Genomic DNA, 21,662 nt, shown 5'->3' with positions numbered 1-21,662 from the left:
AATAGACCAAAAAGTTCTTCAGTCGCGCAGATGAACTGGTGTCACTCTTTTCTTTCTTGTGATCATTGGCGGGGTTTTGGACTGGTCACACAGTTTCCCCTAGTTAATTTGAATTTTAAAACATACACACACGTTTATTGTTATTTTTAACGCATTAAGCTTTAAAAAAAAAAAAACTCATGTAAGAAGCCGGGCGCCTGACTTTTTAATTTATAATTCATTTAATAGCAACCACTGATCACAAACTACCCGCAATGCAGCCCGCGCGTGTCCCACGATGATTAGATTAAAAGGACACGCATCGGAAAACCTTGTATGTGCGTGTTCAACGTGTGACATGTGACATTTTACCCGATTGCTGTGATTGAGCATCTATCTCTGCGCTTCAAAGGAAGCGAGTCAGGTTTCATGAGCGCATCACTAGTACTGCTCTGATTACACATACGTGCACTTTTACATGCGTGTGTGTGTGTGCGTGTAGTATGATGCCACCGGTGTGATATTGTTTCAGATACCGGAGCTAGTTTCATGTTACATCCCTTGTCGGGGCAGGGATGTAAAAGACGTAATATAACGCCGTATGAGGAAGAAAATGAGGTTGTTAAACTTGTTGACTTGAGTGAGAATCAAGGCCGGTTAGATAAATAAAAGCATCAGCATTAAAGCTGAGCTTGGAATTTAGAGACAAATATGCTCCCGGAATGCACAAGGAAAAAAAAAAAAACAAAAAAAAACGTCTTGCCCAAATACTTGGCAAACAAGTCTTGTGTTACGCAACGCGACGTGGCCGAAAACTAGAAAATCAAACAGAGATATCGGACACGCAACATGCGCGCGGTGACTGCTCGGAATTCCCGGCAGACATCCAGAGACACTCTGCGAGGACGCGACGTTCTTCCCTACTGCCTCGGTGGGGAATAAAGAATGTGCGCGCACTTCAAGCATGAAGTAAGATGATTCCGACTGAACTCGAGTGTGTTCTCGGGTTTGTGAGTTGCACTCCGCCTTGCTGCGCTGACATAATTGGCTCCAAAGTCGTCGATGTCATGTCACGAGTCATGTTGGAGACTTCACCGCGAAGCGAAGGAGGGGAGAGCAACCTGAAAATGTCAACGTTTGTGTGCGCATTCAAGTGATGGGGAGGAAGCAAGAAAAGATTGGAGAAGGGTGAGCAACTAGTTGACTGAGTTGAATTGACGTTTTTTTTTACCTTTATTTAATCACATAACACTGTATTGTGACTTTTACTTCCACTTGTGGCATACCTAACAGTTCAGTTCGTTTACGGCACCCTGTCAGTGGGCCGGCCGCAAAGGTTGGGAAGAAAGAAAGCAACGGAGAATGGGCTGCGTTCCCTCCCACAACGGCGCAAACGCCATCTTTTATCCGGGCTAGTCTAGCAAAATACCAAAAGAAAGAAAACTCGGAAAGCACGCACACGGTTAAAGTGCACTTTGAGCCGGACTGAAGAGTGGAGCGGCTGTGTGTCATACTTTGCCTAACACCGGGAAATGTCTGCCAGTCAATCTTAAGGTACTTATACGTTTATGTAAGGTGGGCTGTCAAATCGTCACTTGGTTGGCACAATGACTTCGAATTAAAGCGTTGGTGTCGAGCTTCAAGTCAAGTTAAATTATGTTTGGAAGCCGCAGGTGGCTGACACATCACGTGCAGGACTTTTGTTCCATTGTTGCGTTTCAATGAGTCGAGAAAATGAAGTAGGCTTCTTCCGCTCTCTCCTCAAAGTTTCCTTGGAGAAAATGTTGAGCCGCAAGTTTGTGTTGTGGAGGCTGCTTCCCGTCACAGTGTATTTGCACGCTCTTTGCTATGATTATTCCTGCTGGGAATTAAGCAGCCGAGTTCGGGTTTCTTCCTCCACCTGTCTTTTGAACAAAGACCCCGCCCCCCGCCCTCGCCATCCAGCATCATCCTCACATGGGGCACCAGAGAGAAAAATTCTTTGACCCTCATCGCTCCTCCTCGTCTTCTCATCTCGCTCTCGTGTACAAGGACAAAGACAAGAGGAGGGGATGCTTTGTGCTTAAAAAAAAAAAAAAAAAAAAATCGCACCAAATCTGCGACTGCTGGAGGTGAACGAAGTCTTCTAGTCAAGTTCATTTAAATGCGCACCTTTGAAGGGGTGTCACATCAAAACCATCGTGAGGGACGAAGAGCGCGTTGGGCGTGGTCGGTGATGTTCTCCGAAAGAAGAAAAAAAAGCCGGCACACTATCTGAATAATGTGTGAGCAGAGTACAATCCCTTGTCATTACACAGGCTATTGTGTTGAATGATTTAAGATTCTTGTGAGCGTGCTGAATGGCGGCCTGTATGACAACGTGTCCTCTCTCTTATCTGCCTGCTTCTCCCCACAGGCCTCATTCAATACTCCTCTCTCATCTTCCCGCTTGTCACTTTCCCTCCATGTCAATTACACGCTCATCCCCTTTGTCTACACTTCTTACACCTTTTATATTCGGCCGCAATGTTTTCTCTCCTCTGCTCGTCCTTTACGCGCCTTCCCTTCTCATTCCTTCCTTTTAAGGCAGCGGCGCGTCTTGCTCACCCATCATCTTTACTATTCTTTTTTTTTTTTTTTTTTTTTTTTTTTTGATCCCGTTCTGCCTCTCGCTCTTCTCTCCGTGTCTACCGTGTCTCTCATCTTCCTGCAGGACGTTGAGAGTGACGCCGATGCTTTGGCGTCGTCCCTCGCCTCCGTGCAGCATCTTCTCTCCTTCCGGAATCATCCTCGCGTCGAGTGAGTGAGTGACCTGAATCTGTCTCTTTACATTACGACGCCCGCCCCGTCGGAAGCAGCAATAGCATGGCAGCAGAGCCCCCAACTGCCTTGCATGCCCTCATTTGTGTGCCTGAGTGTAAGTGCGTGTAATTGGACCTGCTGCAATGGCTTTTGGATTGCTGCGACTGACACAACTGCTGTGTGCGTGTGTGAACGTGTGACCCAGCAGGAGTGAGTGAGTGAGTGAGTGAGTGAGTGAGTGAGACCCAACAGTTTTGTGTGTGTGAGTGAGTGTGTGAGCCAGCAGAGTTTGGAGTGTGACCCGGAGTGAACAAGTGTGGTATGGAGTGTGTGGGGGTGTGGGGATGTGAGAAAGAGAGAGAGAGCGAGAGCAAGTCAAAGAGTGTAAGAGAGAGAAATCGAGAGAGAGAGATAAATAAAGTGAGAGAGAGTGAAAGAGTGTGTGTGAGAGAGAGAGAGAGAGCATGATGTGTCTTTACTGCAAGTGACACTTGACACCCCGCATTTACAAAAAAAAAAGACCATGTATATAGTAAGGCATTTTTTGTGAAAAAAAAAACGACCATGTATAGTAAGGTGTTTTTTGTGAAAAAAAAAAACGACCGTGAAGTAAGGCGTTTTAAAAAAAAAAAAAAACAAAAAAAAAAAAACATGTATAGTAAGGCGTTTTTTGTAAAAAATAAAAAAATAAAAAAAAAAAGACCATGTATAGTAAGGTTTTTTTGAAAAAAAAAAAAAAAAGTCAAAAACTAAAAACAAAAAAAACATGTATAGTAAGGCATTTTTTGAAAAAATACAAAAAAAGAAAAAAACAAAAAAATAACCATGTATATAGTAAGGCGTTTTTTGTAAAAAAAAAAAAAAAAAAAGACCATGTATAGTAAGTTTTTTTTGAAAAAAAAAAACAAAAAAAGACAAAAACTAAAAACAAAAATAAACATGTATAGTAAGGCATTTTTTGGGGGAAAAAAACGACCATGTATAGTAAGGCGTTTTTTTGTGAGGAATAAAAATCGACCATGAGATGTCGACAATGCTTTGTGGTACATAGCGCCAACTACTGTACAGGAGGGACTTAGCAATCGGTGCCGCGATATGTCAATCATCTGGGGTGGCACCTGAGGGGTCCAATCAGATTTCAGGGGGGGTCCGGTGTTGCCCCGGCCTCCCCTCTGGCTCCGCCAGTGCAGGACAGACACGAGAAACCCTAAACGTTTTAAAGCTGAGATCCATCATCTTTTTCAAAAGAAACCACAAAATTATCTCACACTGCCACTGTCTGGTGTGTGTGTGCGTGTGTCCATGATTTCCTGCACCCTCCATTCCATCACATGCTTGCTTTACTCTGCTCAGTCACAAACTTCTTCCATCTTGTGCAACAAAGTCAAACTTTATCAAATTGTCTGTGACGAGTGCCCCCCCTCCCATCCGCGCCACCCCCTCCCGACACATGAGTGAAAGCATACAGAAGAAACTTTCGAGCAAAAGATTGCGTGGGAGTCAGAGGGGGAAGAAGAAACATCATATCTGCCAGGAAGGAAAACAATCAAGGCGCAGAGCACTGACTTGTCAAAGATTGTGACACTACCAAAACACTGAGGTCCCTGGAAAAAAAAAAAAAAAAAAAAAAAAATTGTAGTGACACAAAACACAATTCTTTCAAACTTAGTTTGATAATATATTTTTTTTCTCTTTCCTTCAGCTACATCTAAAACGTGTTTTGTGATACTTCACTCAGCAGAGATTGCGTGGCATTAGCTTTGCTTGTACTTCCACAGGCTGCTAATTTATGCACTTCGAGTTGAGTCGCGGCAGTGGTGACAAACAGCAAAGTGGGAAGAAGGGAGAGAAAACTTCGGGAAACTTTGCAGTTGAACTATTTCTGTTGAAATCTACGCATGGCTGTAAATCATCAGATAATTTACTGCTTACTTAGAGAATTGAAAAAATTCTTGTCCTCATTTGGGGAGCCTAGTTTAGCTCACGTTAGGTCGTCCTGGACGACGCTGGAGAAAAAACCTCTCGGTTGCTCATTGGGTGATTTGGTCGTTGCTAAAAAGATGCACTGGTAAATCTGGCAAAAGGGTTAGGCCTAGTCAGTTTTATGTCATTAAAACAAAAAGTGACAACAACAAAAAACACTCTCACAAGTAAATGCTCTAACAAAAATAATCCAATCGTAGTTTCCATTAGTCAATCACGGGGAATATGTAGACAAAAAGTCCACTCACATTCGCACACGTTAGACTTTTCAAATGAAGCATGAACAAGCTAGCCATGCTAGCACAGCACAGACAATACTACGGCGGCAAATTGTATTTGATTGCATTTGACAGGACAATTATTCCGGCACCATGGTGTGTCCGGTCTCGGATCTGGCAGGGGACCTCGTTTTTGACAAGATCTCAGCTGGTGCACGTGATGAAAGCGGGAGCAGAAAGCAGCGGAAGCCGAAAAGACGACCGCGCCATTTTTGGCAATACCGCACCCTCCTTTCAGTTTGGGTCCTCCATCTCCTCCCTTAGGATGCGCATGATCAGACACACCTGACGCCTCCTTTCCTCCCAGTAATACAACTACTGTACCCTATTATCTATTTAAGAAGCTGACATGCCACCTCCTTTTGCCGCTTTCTTCACCGTATTGGTTTGAGATCAAGTGGCGGGAAAGAATATTCAATTTGTTTTCCTTCTTGAGTAGCTTATGTTTCAGGTGGTACTTGATGTAAAGATTTTGAGAACTTTATTAGTCCATGCAGTGTAGTTTCCGTTGAGCTGTCGGGCCGGCTGAAGGAGAAACAAACACTTTTGTGCAAGGTGAAAATGTGCTAAAAGACTTGCTGCGATCACTGTCAACACTCTCCCAGCAATCCCGTGGTAATGGCTTGTCTGACAAGTTGGTTACCATGGCGACGTGACATCGAAGGCACCTTTCTGCTCATCGGCGCTGCACCTCGTGCTTCCGCGACCTCCTCGCTTTCTTCTCACCGCTTCGGCCTTTCCTCCCCATTACGGACAACACGCAGTCCGAAACCTCGGGAGGAGGTCCAGATCGCAAACGTTTGGAACGCAACTGAAATGAATTAATTAATACATGAAAAAAGAGGTGAGTAACACGCAGTCGGCAGGTGTCCTCTCTGCTGTGCGATCTCTGCAGTGCAAAGTTCTGCGCTCTTTCTGTTTGTGCGTCACCCGCTGCGAGCAGTTCATTCCTCTGATTTATATCGTCGACTGGCCCTCGCCACTTTATCGCCCATCTTTGTTTTTCTGATCGTCAAACCCACCGAGAGCAATCCAAAGAGAGGCCAGTTGCCGCTGTGAAAATGGATTCTCGATGAACATATGCACATGCGATGTGCACGGTGAGACGGAAAGCACTTGAAGTCAATAGCCACACTTTTTGTGCCTTTACCCCTCGCGTGCCTTTGTTGCAATTTGGTCTCCCGAGTGCAAGCGTGTGTTTTGTTTACACATGCGTTTATCCAAACCATTGTGCCGGAATGAATGACAACCATCTCCAAGTGATGACTGCTGTGAAGGGAATCCACTTGGCGTATTCTCTCCGCACACTGAGCAACCAGGGAAAGCATGCTGTCGAAGCAAAACGCGTACAAAAACAATAATAGCAGAGGGCTGCTTAGTGCATGAAAAAGAAAAAAAAAAACAACAACTGCACAATTTTGGGGGGGAAAATAGAAATACAAATCACTGAAAAATCGGTTTGTGATTGATTTTCTGAAATGCATGACATCGGCCAAGACCTCAACAGCTTCCACAAGACTAGTATTGACCCCGCAAATGATTTTTTTTTTTCTTTCTTTTGGTGTGTTTTTGTCATGCCACCACAGAAGCGTGAACAGAATGACGATGGCCAAAGATGTCGAAAAAAATGTATTTGGAATTATGCCTTACACTGTAAAGCCTCCCGTTTTTTGGGGGATGGGGGGCAGGGGGTGTCCTCTCCCATCTGATACGCGGCCATGGCCACTGGTCACACGACAACGAGAGAAATTGGCTAATTGGCCCGACTTTGGACACTTTCACTTCGGGGTGTAGTCACTTTTGTTGCCACTGGTTTGGTCAGCGATTTAGAAATGAATGGCTTGTTTTGAGGGGACAGAAAGTAAACACTGTTCTACAAGCCATACACCGACTGCTTGAAATTCTAGCGTGTAACGTGTCATTTCTTTAGTGTTGTCCCATAAAGAGATATAACAAAGTATTTACAATTTCAACCTGTACTTTTGCGAGATACTGTACGTTGTAAAAATGTCCATAAAACTGGTCAACGATTTTATACCAAAGCTTTTTAATCAGAGATGCACGTAAACTTTTCTAGATGGGTTTTTATGCTGATTCTGCCCTTGTTTATTTTCGAGCACAATCAGGTGTGTTGCAGTTTATTAAATCAATACAATCGAATGCTTGAAATGAATACATGAAATGAATGCGGGAGTTCGTTGAGGTTAGTATGTGGCCCTCAGCAACAATTTCTGTTTCTCATGTGGCCCCTCTGGAAAATGAATTTGCCCACCCCTGCTCTCGGTCATCGTGCTGCTCGAGCAAGAGACATATTTGCTTTTAAAGTTTGACCTATAAAAGCTTGTGCAATACAGATTTGACCATTGCGTTATCATTTTGTCGCTATGTCGTTTCAGGAAAAAAAAAATCCTGAACCTAACTCTTAATTCATTAATATCTCTAAATATATTAATATGAAATAAAAATGTGGTGACCTGTGTAATTAAAAAAACACCCCCCCAAAAAAATGCAGCTGGAGGCCTTGTAGAGTCGAATATAAAATCCTTTTAACTCATTCACTGCCATTGACCAATTTGTCTTTTCACAGTCCAGCCATTTAATCCCAGTAATTTATTTATATATTTTTTCAAACGTTAGGGTAAAAGAGGGTCTGAAAACGTCTGTCAGTGAATGAGTTAAACTGTGACGTCTGACTGACATTGACAGTGCGCGGCCACACAATTGTGACACGATTGCGTGCGCGTGCGTGTGTGTGTGCGTGTGTGACTTATTAAAACAATTCTTTTGATGGCTGCACAGGACACAGTGTGTTAGCAAATGTCAACTGTGTATAAACACACAGCGAACCACAGGGAGTCATTAGGTGGGAGCTCATACCGCCTCGTGCTGTGGAGTCCATTATGATGACATCATCATCATGGGACACACAACAAGTAATGGCAAAGACACACACACAGACACACGCTCACACACAATCTATGATATAACCAATCAGTCCTCGCCATTGTCTTATCATTCTCTTTTAACATAACGCCTACACGCGTACACACACCCCACACACATACACACACACACACACACACACACGCGCGCAGCCTCCTTCCTGCTGTTAATTAATTGAACTAATTACGGGTCCTTGTGTCAGTTCCTTTGCCTTATCTCAATCCCACAATGCACTCGATCACAAGCTGCTGTGTTGGAGACGCGACAATGAATTCCCTATGTCCCCGCAACAACAAAGTGACAGCGACGGGCGCCACGCACAAACGGCAAGGCGGCGGCGCGTTCGCTGCTCATCTCACACAAGAAGAAGACAGAATAGGTCAACGGTTAATGCTCGGCAAAATGTTTTGAGGGCTTTAGTTGAGGAAGCATCTGGTGTTTTATGATAGCTTTAACCAGCCTCGATGATTTATAATAAAGCCTGATTGAGCTTAAAAAAAAAAAAAAAAAAAATCTAACAAAATACGAACACAACATTTCTATTTTCAAGTGTTATCTTACGAGAACATGCAATGCAATTTTATCTCCTTTTAGAAATGTTAATTGGGAAATATTTTGGGGAGAAAAACAAGCAAAGAAAAAAAAAATGTAGATATCTATTTGTTGTGGCCCCTCACAGCTTAATAGACCTCAACTGATGCCTTCTTCTCTCTGAGGGGAAGCGAAACCTTTCAACATGGCTTCAGTGGAGCTGCGAAACAGCAAATCAAATTGGAGACATCAAAGTCAGCCATTGTGCGTGTGTGTGTGTGTGTGTGGGAGGAAGCAAAGAAGCCACTGTGGACTACATAAGCTATTAGCAACAATTGTAAAGAAGCGGATTCATGGGCTGCTTGACTCATCATCAAATTGACTGACAGTGTCTCGCGTGGGAGGTGGACACCGCTGAACTCCCCGTCGCGTACACGCACGCAACGGTCGATAGCTAGCGCACGCACGCACGCGAACGTGTTAGTGCACAGACCTTGTGGACGTGGGTGAGGGGGCGGTGGCGCTAATTGGACAGACTCAGGAAGATCCCGGGGGACGGGACCCGTTACGGAGAGGGGAGCTCCCAAGTCTGACCGCGAAAAATATCAAAGCGAGTCGTAAGCTAACATGAATGAGCTTACAGACACCCGAGTCGTTAGGTTAGGCCATGTTTTGTGTAGGCTGGTCGTTGTCTCTTTACATTTGAAACTGCAGTTGTAAAAAAAAACAAAGAAAAAAAAAAAATCTGTCAGCGTTCTGTTGTTATGACTACTTTGACAACCTCAAAGATTCCGGTGGTGTATCAAGTCATGTGTGCTAGCGTCACATCAGGAAGCTAAAAGGTCAGTGGAGCGCGAGACGGATTTTGTGCTGTGATGTTTTTCTACCTGTGGAGAAATGAACAGAGCAGTCAGAAATGATCAGCCATGAAATTTGAATTCCGTTTTTGACACTGATGAATACTGAAAAGCTCCACTTAGCCTGATAAAACAAAAGATACAAGCGTGCGTTGCGCTGAGTTGATAAAGATGCTTTTGTTGCACGGATACTTACATTTGAGTTCCAAACAAGTTGAGAAGTATTGCTTCTCTCAACCCTTGCGGGAACTATTCAGCAATTTGTCTTGTAAAAGCCCAGCTATGTTCAGTTATTCAAACCTTACTACCCCCCCACTCGCTGCTAAAGAAAACATACAGAGCAACAGAAAAACAAGAGTAGCAAAACACAAGCATGCAAAATCAGCTAATTAAATCAGCTCATTAAAATGCTCTTATCAGATATCTGCCCCTTGTCTATTTTGTAGTTGCAAAACTTTTGCATGTTTAGCCCCTTAAAATGTGCTTTAACGCGATTAGGCATTAAAAATGCCGCTGGAGCAGAGCTGCGTCACTTTTCATAATAATACTAAATTGCTAATTAACTGAAAGGTTCAATTCACATTTACATGGACCGCAACAGTTTCATATTTATTCATTTATTCATATAAGCTTTATTTCTCATTTTTAGTCCAGCAAACAAGTGGCCAATTGTGGCAAAAATATTTATTATTAATGCTCATTAGCTGCATAGTTTGGTCTTCAATTTGGAATGGCTTGCTAGGATGCAAAGCCAACGCAATAATTATGAATAATAATAAATAAAAATGGCAACTGTCATTTGGCCCAGTCAGCCTGTGTGCAAATCATTATGGAGCACATGTTCTTCATTTAGCTAATTCAAAGAAGAACATGAAGTGTCCATTGTGGCTCACGTCACATCACACACAAATGCGTTGTGGCATTTTACAGCACTGAAATCAAAACGCATGACAATCACTAATTCATGCAAACATACTATAGAGAAATAACACACTGAATCCGTTTTAAGAGTTGCTCTTTCCACATTGCGTGAATCACTTGTTGCTAGGGAGAATTTGTGGGGCAAAATCATTTGAGTCCAAAAGCACATTTAAGAAATCAGTCTTTTTCACTCTGCAGTTTTCAACTTGAAGAATGGCATCAGCACTCTGTATTAATGATAAATATACTGCACATTTTTCACAATCAGCAGATGTATGCGGCATGGTGGAACACTTTCTTTGCCTTTTTGTGACACTTGTTCCAAGAAAAAGTAGCAGAAAGAGGAAAATAAGAAAATACTGCACTGAAAGTTAGGCGATCACCAACCCTTTTGTTTTTATTAATGACTGGCGATCTGTCCAGGATATAAAACGATACTTTTGCAAATGATCATATAGGGTTGCTAGTTGGGAAAGTAACAAAAAAAGAAGAAAAAAAACCCCCTAACCTCTGAAAAAATGGTTCCAAATGTTTTCTGAGAGGAATTTGGGAGAATAAAAGTGACCCAACAATTTACTAATTCAATAAAAATGACAGATCTATAAAATAACATAACATTTATTACTTGAACACATATTTTAATGATTTTTTTTTTTTACTCTCTCTTTTTCAACACGTCTGTACTTTTTACTAATCTGTTTTTTTTTTGTTTTTTTTTCAACATCCACGGATGACATCATGACATAAAGAGAAATAATCTGTTTGGACTTGTATTGCCCAAAAAACATTAACCTGCGCCATTTAAACGAGTTGGTGTGAGTTCTCATGAACCCCTACACGCACACCCCCCCCGCACGCGCACACCCACGCCCACGCACTAAAAAGAACCTTGAGTGAAGCTGGTTGACACTAATCCATCTGGTGGCAGCTTTTCAAGCAGTCACGGCTGTCACCTTCCCCTCAGCAGCACAAGTGCACCCACACTGTGTCTTTAGGGCCTGTAGACATCATCATGCTTCCGCCAGGCTTTTCTTTCAACCCCCCCCCCCAAAAAAAAAAAAAAACCAAACATTGAGCTGCTTGAGGTAAAGCACAGAGCCCCATTTCATTGCGCAGCAAGAAGAATAAGGAGTAAAGGGGAAGGGGGGCAAATATAGATCATAGCTTTATTAACTATAGCAACATCATTGTGCATGAACTGCGAGGTGGCAGAAAGCATCTTGCGCTTGGCCGAGGAATTTATCACAGAGTCGGGGCGGCGAGATCATTTGCCTCTTGACAGGATCATTACGACATTCAGCGCTCCCGCAACCGCTGCACAATTTCGGCGTTCTTGCTTGTATGGAATTTTAATTGAATTAGCTCGGCTGGTTACACATGGTGCCGACGATAACATTTGGTGTCTTATATGGCCTCATTGGAAGCGGGTTAACGCTTTTAAGAAGGCCGAGAAGAAGAAAATAAAAGACAAGGTGTTTTACGCTGATTGCAATATGCTCACTCGTTTTCCCGCTTTTAGCGAACCCGAGCCAGTCTTGCATGTCAGCGCCGGTGGAAGCTGAGGGCACAGCATACACACGCCACGTTTGGGGGCGGGTGGGGAGGGGGCTGAACGTAAATGTTGGTTGTTGGAATGATGAATGATGAATGATGGCAGTCACGCTCGGACAGGCCACGGAGGAGGGGAGCCATCACGCTGCAGGCTGACAACAAGGTGTCTCCTGGTTGCTTTGATGCTACATGTGAGCAGTCATTAAGGAGGTAAGATTAATGGATGCGCGCTATGCTAATGTATGCTAAGGTTCGCCTAGCAACATGATTCTTTATGACACTGAGGACCAGGGCCAGATCAATGCATGAGTGCGTACCTCATATGCTACAAGGCCTACAAAATGGCCGGGGGGGGGAAGACATAAATAATCCACTGAGGAAAAGGGGGAGGGGATAGAAGGCTCCTTAGATCCAATGTATATTTTATTGGCTAGTTAATTAATGCATTTAATGCAAACTGTTTGCTTACCAGCTCATAAAAGGATTAATTATGGTAGACATTCGTGGGTCAAGGAACCACTTTTGGCAAGATACCGTATTTTTCAGACTATAAATCGCCCCGGAGGGGGTCGGGGTGGCGAGCGAGTGGAAGTTGGTCGAAGTTTGTAGATGGAAACACAAACCCGTTTAAAATGATAGGCGGACCGGCCTATAGGCGATTACTATTTGTTCCGGCCGGAAGAAAAGACGGATAGACGGATGGCATTGGGTTGAGGGAAACGGGGATTTTGGGCCCCTGTCCAGTCTCCAATTTGAATATATCAGTCGCCTCTGAGTACAAGTCGCAGGACCAGACAAACACCGAAAAAAAAAAGCATCTTATAGTCTGAAAAATACAGTACGTCAAAAATGGACGCCTCAGAATTTCTCACTCTGTCACACCTTTTAAATGCAGCCATCAATGTAATGGATTGAATGAGGAAAATACATGTGTACTGTTGTAGCATATCAATCTATTTTCTTTAGAATTTATCCTCATATGCTAGCAGACTTTGGGCGAGAGGCACCCCAAATTGGCCCCCGCATACACATACAATGCTAACTGCTTGTCTACCTTTTCTCAGTAATATATTGTGATGCAAAATCGTAGCTTTGGAAAGGCAGTTTTTTTTTTATTGACAGTGCTTGCGTTGAATAATAATACAAAGCAGCGCCGTGACATTATCTCACCAAAGCAAAAGAAGACGCTTCATGTCCCAATCCATAATCCAACATGCCGACGCTCAAGTGCCCCGAAACTGGAGAACATCAGTTCCCAGCCATCACTTTCCTCAGTGACCCATATAGTCCCCTATGGAGGGCCTTGTTCATGCCAGAGTAAGCCCCCTGCCATCACGATGGACAGTGCTGCATGGTGGGACAAGGTCAATCACTTTGCATTGATTTGAAATGACCCTCGTTTCCAAGGGGAACTGTGGCATGTCCCCTCCAACAGTGGGTGACCACTTAAAGGGCTCAAGCATTCATGCATGCGCATCTTTTCACTGGCAACGTGAAGATGGTGCTGAAGGATGACAGATGGAGCTCCTCTTTGCACATCACACCAATCCACCGTTTTGACGATGCCTTCCACGCCACCGCGCTATGAAGCATGTTCAACTTTGGAATGAGGAGTTTGACACTCACAATACGTGAGTGTCAAATCCTGACTTCTGGGTGAGAAACGGAGATGCCACACCATAACATAAAAACATATCGATGGCAAAGTATTTAGGACACCGCAACGACAATGTGTTAGGAGTTCTCAGAGAAGATCCCCTTACTAGCTAGTCTTGGCTGGAGGCAAGTTGGGGGGCCCAGAGAGATATATTGTTCTATAAACGACACGATTGTAAAACTCAAATGACGCTGCAATGACGCATCATGAGACAGGGATCTCCCTAACTCAGATTGTTAATAGGGGTCTCTATTGTCATTCTTGCCTGTTGGCCAAAAAAAAAAAAAAAGCCCATGTTGGTGAAAATATATAAATTTTCAAAAAGCATGTTCAACAAAAATCTAATCTAAAATCAAATATGAAAAATTGATGTGAAAAAAAAATCAGTACTGAAAAGGGTCCAAGTTGATGAGAAAAGCTAACCTTAATAATGAAAAAATAAATAAATAAATGCCCGTGTTAGTCGACCCCCCTCGATTCTGCAGCGCAAACTCATCATCATTCAAAAACAAAGAGACATTCATATTTAGCAAAAAATGTTTAATCTCTCCTTGATGCGTGTTTATTTACAAGTAGTAAATCTGCAAAGTAGGAAATAACAGAATATTTACACAATGAATGTTCACCTGCAAACTCGTGTGACAGTTGCTTCAAGTCTGAGACACTAAAAATGTTTTTAAAATTCCTTTGCCACCTGGTCTCAACTGGATATCTGGTTGTCTTGCTTGGTATGCAGCTCAGTTTGAAGACTTTGGGGGAGAAAAAAAAAAAAAAGACAGGAAATCAAAGAGGCGGGTGATAGGACTTTTTCTTAGGCATGTTTCACAAACGCATGACGTTGTTGCGACAGACATGCTTTATAACACATTTAGAACAAGTCCACTATCAGTCCCAACAGTGCAAACATGACGGATGCTCCATTCAAAGCACCTGCTGTCATTTGATCAACAACAAGAAGCTTAAAGAAGAATAAAAAAAAAAAAACACAAGCGGACCATGAACCTGAGAGAGAATGAGTCCAGAATGTTTGTTGCGACGCCACTTTTCGTCTGCTGTGCTTCTGCGGGGGATCGTCTGCGCTCTACGCCGTACTGATCCGTACTCGTCTTTCACATATAACGGCCCCCGCGGACGTACGGTTGTGGCGCTAACGCGATGGAGGCTTACGGACGGGGAAATAATGTTCTCAACCGGACATCTTTACATGATTCCCAAAGTCTACGCGTGTGGCAAGTAAACGAATTGAGTGGTAAAATGTATCCAGTTGAAGTTCCGACACGTCTCAGTCACGTAAACAAAGTCATGCGGTGACTTTGAACTAAGGGACCTAAAAAAAAAAAAAAAAAAAAAAAAGGAGAAACTGGAGAGCCACAGCATTTATGATCAGCATTGAATGACAGCCCAGAAAGATGGGCTAGAAAAACAAATGACAAGAGTTTAAAGCAGCAAAGTCACATTTCCATCACAAAGACACAGATGCTCATCATTTGGACCCCCACTGAGGACCCATCAAGTACTTTTTACCTTCAGGCTAACTGAAGAGAATTTTTGTGTTTGTTTTTTTTTTTTGTTTGTTTTTTTGCCTTCAGCGTACCATCAAATGTACAATTTACATGTTGAGAAAAAACAGAAACAACCTGATTACAAAATGAACACATGAGAAAGTATACAATTTACAAATGAAATCACCGTACAGACCACAGTTTGGTTTTGGGCAAGCAGATAAAAAAAAAAACAAAAAACAAAAAAAAAACTGGATTTCTCAATAGCAAGTCAAAAAGAAGCTGACTTGAGTGTTGGTGGTCGAGGGGGGGGTCGTCTTAAAAGCCACTGGTGGCAATAGGCCAGTTTGACAAAGAAGAGCTGCAGGTTATGAGCATGATGACCTCCTTCAAACAATATACACTCAGCACATCTGTGTCCAGCCAGGAACATTTGGAACATGAATAAAACATGTGGCTTCCGGCTAAGAAAGACACGATGCGACTTTGTTCAACACGACAGCTAAGCGCCGCCTGACCTCGCTGGGCTCCCGCAAGCTCTCACGGCGACGTCACTAAACGTACTTCTCGGTGCCATCTTGTCACGTTTTGGTGGAACGCGGCAGGCGAAGCATTTGCTGTCCCCGACCAAAAACCGTCTGAAGCGGATGCGGCCGCGTGACCCCAAAACGAACTGCCTGCTTTTGTCTTCTTCTGACGGCTTCAAACGTTTCATTTCAGTCACAAGGCATTTTCATATTTAAAATCATACGGTAGCACATTCCATCTAACAAAATGTCTTTGCACTAAACAACATTCAAAGGAAACATGGCACAGTACGACTTTTTTTTTCTTCTTTTTTTTTGTTTGTAGCGTTTTTCTTTGCACTTCAACTATCAAATGTATTCTTGGATTTTGTCTCTTGACTAAAACCAAAATGGGGGAAAAAAAAACACTGCTCTCTCTCCCTAATCTTTAAAAACATAGCTGTATTCATATATAACATCTATATATTCTTCCTTTGTAGCGTTTCTGTAAATTGTGCAAATTCAGCAGTAATACAAGTGGCGAGAGATCAGAGAGTGGGCAGTTGATTACATTTATACAAAACAATTTGTGGGGGGGGGGGGGGGGGTAGCCAACATCCTGACACGTGAGCCACAAAGCTTCTCTCCATTGTGCACGAGAGGCCCCGCATGGAGTTCTTTCAAATAACATCCACAGGAACCAAAAGCTCTCACTGACACCTTCTCCATGAACGCAGCGTGTGAAAATGTCCACTCTGTCACACATACACGAACACACGTAGGCATACAAAGACCCGCCCACCTCTGCCGACCCCCTTCCGTTTTGCAGTATACCGCCTCGATGCTTTTGCAGTTTGTGTTTGTTGTCCGTGAGGGAGGGAGATGGACGGACGGACGCCGGCGCCGGATGATCCTCAGCTCGTCAGGGCCATTGTGTCGATGACCTGCTCCAGCTTGCTCCGCAGCCGCTGCCTCCTCGCCTGCTCGTCCCGCTCCAGCGCCGACAGGATCTGAAAATAGAGAGGGGAGCACGGTTGAAGTCGGGCACTGGCGCATTCCCAACACCGAGCTGCGCGGTCGTAGGGGTCGGCCCATGGCAAATCAACCGACCAAGAATTTGCCCTTCGCCGCTCGGATTTTTTTTGGGGGGAGGTGTGGTTGGAAATGGAAGGAAAGGGCAAAATAGATTTCTTATGAAACTCATAATCAGAGAGATCAAGGCTAACTGACGTTCCCGACGCTGACAAAGCGCCCCGAATGCACCATGTTTGTTTCGCAAGCCTGTGATTCTGCCGTCCATGAGCGTGCCTCTTCAGCTGTTTAATGACACTCCAGTTGGACTTTATCGTAAAAGTAAACACACAACAAAAACAATTACATACACTTTATATTTAAATCCCCAAAATGCTTTGCTTTAAAAACATTGCCAGTGCTAATGCTAAAGTCAGTGTAAAATTCCATTGACAATGCTAACATGAAATTAGGATCGACTTTGGGAGTTACATTCCTTCAAATAACGAATATTCAAACGCAAATGCTATGAAAAACGAGTTATAAGAAGAGCTCAATAATTCCCAACGTCAAAATCTTATTAGACTCCTTTTAAACACTGTAAAATACTTCCCAGAAGGCCAATTTCTTGTCATTTTGATTATTATTCAAATTTCTTGAGATTGTAAATTTTGTGTTTTCATTGAGCTATAATCATCAACTACATTAAAAACAATATATTAAAAAACATATAATGACATATTTCACTTTGGGTCGTGACTCTACAGCGAATCCTTGTACATTCACAGTTTGGAATTTGCAAATTCACCTATCCTCCGCGATTGTCCTCAGGCTAAAGCAGTAAAAGAATTACTGCACCTTTGCCACCATCCCGATTTGACGTTAGCTCTCACCTCGTCCTTATACTTGACAATGTAAGAGTAGATCTCGTGGAGGGCGGACATGCTGTTAAACTGGTTGGCGTGAAGTCGGGACTGCTCCGCCAGGTAGGCACTCATGTCCTGGTCACTGATGGCCGACATCCTCGAGATGTCAGAGTAGTATCTGCAGGGAAACAAACGACAATCATTTAGATGGAGCCCCGATGAGAGCCACTCGGCGCGTTGGACGTACGGACCTCTCCACCCAGTTCTTGTAGTTGGGGATGTCTTTAGCGTAAAGCAGCTTGTTGGACGGCGAATCCTTCCCTAATTTATGTTCGGACGTTGAGCAGGAGTCCATGAAGGTCTGCGCCACCACCGACAAACAGGCGTCCGTGATGCTGTTTTTGTGGATGTCGAACACGAACTGCGGGTTCTTGATCACATTCACCCAGAAGCGTAGGGGGAGGCTGCAAGGATTGAGAAAGAATTTGAATAAAGATACCCCCATAAAAATGCGGACTCTCATCTGCAGTTGCTGTAGGTTTAAGGAAGCTAAACTAAGGCCTCTCATTCACTAAACAAGGACCGGCTAACATGAATTCAGCCATCAGAGCCATCAACTGGTCGTGAGCCACAATATTAGTGCTTCCTTTCTTCACCTCTGTTACTGTTATATGCCATAGAAAAACGCTTTACAAAAAAAATAATAATAATAAAACACCCAACTGTGTACTTTACCAAAAATAGAATGATCAAGAGATGTCTACACAACTTGCGCCTGAGTAAAAAACAGCCATAAATATGAATAGGTTGATATGGCGATGCTAGGCTAATGTCCATGCTTTCTATTACCTTTGATGGGATAGTCGCCCCTTCCAATATGGATGCAACATTGAGGGTTAAGGTTGCAGCAGCATTTTTGCCTGCTCTAGTCTACTGTAAGTCTGAATTGTGGCCACTATGGAGTGAACAAACCTTTAAAAGGGCTGTTTTTTGAGTCAACTGGACACTGTTTTCTGTCCATTGGATCGAGGCTCAAAGGTACTTACTCCTTCAAGCCGAAGTCAACCCAAGCATATTTTTTAAGAATATGTTCTATGCAGGCCCGCTACTTGAAAAGAAGCATTCTGTTTTATATTGTGTTTGTGGAATATGAGTTAAGCAGCAAAATCCACTCGTTTTCAGCCATCCCTGGGGGGCGGCCATTTTGTCACTTTGGCGCCGAAAAATGACATCACACACCCTCAGGGCTCAGAAAACGACCAATCGTAGCTCACCTTCAGAAAACGGGTGAGCAACGTCAATGTGAAGGTGTTACCTGATCACAGCTGGTGTCTCCTGTTCGCAAAGCCTCTCTAATGAAGGCCCTCCGCTCTGTGCACACAAACTCACCAGTTGCTCTTCCACGTGTGCCGGACGTCCGAGTCCGAGATGGAGTGTTTGTCGGCCTGCTCGTCCAGGAAGTCGAACATGTACTTGATGGCGAGCGGCAAGGCGCTGCCTCTGTGGGCCGTGCTGAAGATGGTCTCAAACAGGTCGTCCACAAACTTTTGGAGCGTGCCCTAAGTGGAAAGATTTGGGTTCAGATAAGTGAGACGCAGATGTGTGACGCGCCACTCTAATGGTGACACTGAAATTAAGGAAAGGTAGAGTTGCAATCCTTAATTAGACATCACATCTTGGCTAATGGCGTAGCTGTAGGCGATGGCTGTCACCGGCAGGTGTTTGAGTGCGCTTTGCTTTTACGATCCCAACTTCGTGACGCGCTGAGTGCTCAGGCTGCTTTTTAGTAATTCAGATGGCTCCCAATGAGAGTTCAGCCTAAGGCTGTTCTACAATGTTTTTTTTCTCTCGCTCTCTTTTTTCTTAATTTTTTATTTTATTTTTTTTTTAAATCACATCACACACATGGAATTTTTCAATCAAAAGTACCTCTGATATTGAAGTGATGCGATATCGTCCTCAAGCTTTCACGCACACTTTTCGTCGATCATCCTGGCCACATCTTACAAAAAGCTTCTTTTAAAGCACTCACACTACACCTACAATCATCATCCTAAACCCACAAAGCTGTGGGGATGTCGTAAGTAAGAACAAACTGCGGCGCTTCCTCATTGCCTTCCCTTGGCTTGCCTTGTTAATGATTTCCTGATTGAGGCAACGCAGATCGTGTTCAACGCGGCGCAGGAACAACGGGAACGCGGAGCTAATGAGTGGAAACATCAGGGGAGAGGAAGTATCGGGGTGAGATGAGTCACCGAGGAATGCTTAGCGCAACATTGTTGGCAGGCAGCGGGAAAGCGACGACACGTTTGTGTACGGGCGCAGCTTTCTTCCAGATGGAAAGCTTGCGTGTCGTAACTTTGGCTGCTGAACTTAAAATCGGGGGACGGTGAGATTTCCTGATTTTGACTGGCAACGAGTCGTGGTGGTGCTACGTCGCCTCTCAGTGCGACGGGACCCCCGGTGGCTGCAAAAAGGACACGTGCTAGAAAAAACGGATGGACGGAACGTCAATAAATAAATCCTAGTTGATTTGAGCTGCAACATTTGACATGAAAACACGGAAAATGGATGGATGCAAAGTTGGATTATCTGAAATGGGGTCATTTAAAATGACAATTTCGAGACTAATACTGTCAAATAAATTGGTACTTCCAAATGGCAGTAATTAATAATATGTAACATATTACATTTTGGAAGTAACTTGTCTGATAAATAAATAATTCCAGTGCTACACGCAGAAAACATTTAAAAGTGACGGGCTGCCAATCAAAGTCGGCTCTCAAGGATGTAACACACATGGATGTCGGTTGGTATGCTCAGCAATTGCACAATTAACTCATTCACTGCCATTGACGAATATACTTGTCTTTTCACAGTCCAGCCATTCAATCCCAGTAACGCATTTAGATTTTTTTTTCAAACAGAGGGTCTGAAATTGTCTGGCGGTGAATGAGTTAAAAAAAAAAAAAAAAAAAAAAGCATCTCAGCAAGTGAGAATGTATGTATGCTGAAAGTCTATTCTGGAGGCCATGGAGGAATTTGTAGCGTAATGATTGCAGGGTAAAGGCCTAGGCCTATAAGCCCCGAGGCCACCAAGCGAGAGTCCAGTAACGCCAACAAACAACTCAATAGTCAAAGGTCAACTTACTAATTAAGATACACACATTTTTTTTTTTTTTGCAAAAGGTTATGAACAATGTTAATGAGCTCCGAGACCAACACAAAACAAAGGTCAATAGGGGTATGCCGAGGAAGTCAGTCAGCTTTGAGCTCAACATGCTTAAGCTCCTCCCCCTTCTCTTCTTACCTTGGTGGCCAGCAGCCGGGTCAGGTAGATCTCGGAGACCATCTTGCTCCCTCGGTCCCCCTCCCTCTGGTCCGAGTGGTCGTGGTTCTTGACCAGATGCCACAGTTTGGTGCCGCTCTCCAAGTCGGGCGTGATCATCGGGGTTCGGGAACGCAAACTGTCTGGACTGCTGGCCGTTCTCAGCATGCTCTCTGCAACGAGCGAAGCGTGAGTGAGCCGTGAGGAACAAACGGGCAATAACTCAAGTATGTTGTTGCACGCGTGAAGGGACACCAAGCAAATGATTATTTTTTTAATGACACATGTAACGTTAATTCCAGCTCATAAAAATACGGTACACAAAAAAGTTACAATTCAAATTTCACAAAACAAAAAAGGCCACATACAGTAATTAGACATGGCTTGGTTTTTATTCGCGTCAAAATGTTGAGACACATTTAATATTTCAATATTTATTATTCAATAACATTTTAGCCCTTTTCTCACCACCCTCTTGGCTCATACCATAAGAGGCATAAAGGTAGAGCCGGCATTTATCTCCCTGTCCGTTTCAGACGCAATTTGTCAAAGTGGGACTTTGCCATGTCTGCTTCACGCATTCCGAACATTTGAATTCAAAGCGGCGTCGGTGCCAGTATTGGCGCGCGGAGGACTGCGAGGGTCGGTTGTTAAACTTCACACTCTTTCCACACAGAAAACGAGACCCACCGAGACTTGGTCTCCGACCCAAGTTTGGGTCCTAATTTATGAGTAGTATTTGAAGGGAAAATAAAGAGTGTCAGGATTAGTATAAGAAAGATTAATATGTGGAAAGAATCTGGGGAAAGTTAAAAAAAAAAAAAAAAATCTCCCCGCAAGTGAAAAGTGACAGCTTTCTTTCTGCTTCCATGTCACTCTTTCATCTCATAATACATTTATCTGTCAGCCACTCGCTCCAACTCCCGCTTCCTCCCTGACTCTGTTGGACGGCGGCCGCCTATTTTATC

At 43.6% G+C, this 21,662-nt stretch overlaps 1 protein-coding gene across 2 annotated transcripts in view; it reads right to left on the bottom strand.

Moving 5' to 3' along the window:
* Nucleotides 1-14,006: 14,006 nt before the first annotated feature.
* The window catches only part of plxna1b (plexin A1b), a 166,484-nt gene continuing 158,828 nt past the window's right edge, over nucleotides 14,007-21,662 (bottom strand). For both annotated transcript variants that reach the window (XM_086040217.1, XM_086040218.1), the window contains exons 28-32: nucleotides 20,677-20,867; nucleotides 18,756-18,925; nucleotides 17,618-17,830; nucleotides 17,394-17,544; nucleotides 14,007-16,499 (exon numbers count right to left, since the gene is read on the bottom strand). In XM_086040217.1, the coding sequence (XP_085896343.1) occupies nucleotides 16,404-16,499; nucleotides 17,394-17,544; nucleotides 17,618-17,830; nucleotides 18,756-18,925; nucleotides 20,677-20,867 (821 nt within the window). In that variant the 3' untranslated portion in view covers nucleotides 14,007-16,403. The remainder of the gene's footprint in view (nucleotides 16,500-17,393; nucleotides 17,545-17,617; nucleotides 17,831-18,755; nucleotides 18,926-20,676; nucleotides 20,868-21,662) is intronic.

This window comes from Filicampus tigris, chromosome 9 (genome assembly GCF_054856515.1).
Source record: "Filicampus tigris isolate MCC_2025a chromosome 9, RoL_Ftig_1.0, whole genome shotgun sequence".
NCBI lineage: Eukaryota > Metazoa > Chordata > Actinopteri > Syngnathiformes > Syngnathidae > Filicampus > Filicampus tigris.
The sequence above is the reverse complement of the archived record's forward strand: the minus strand, read 5'-3'. Positions and strand labels throughout refer to the sequence as shown.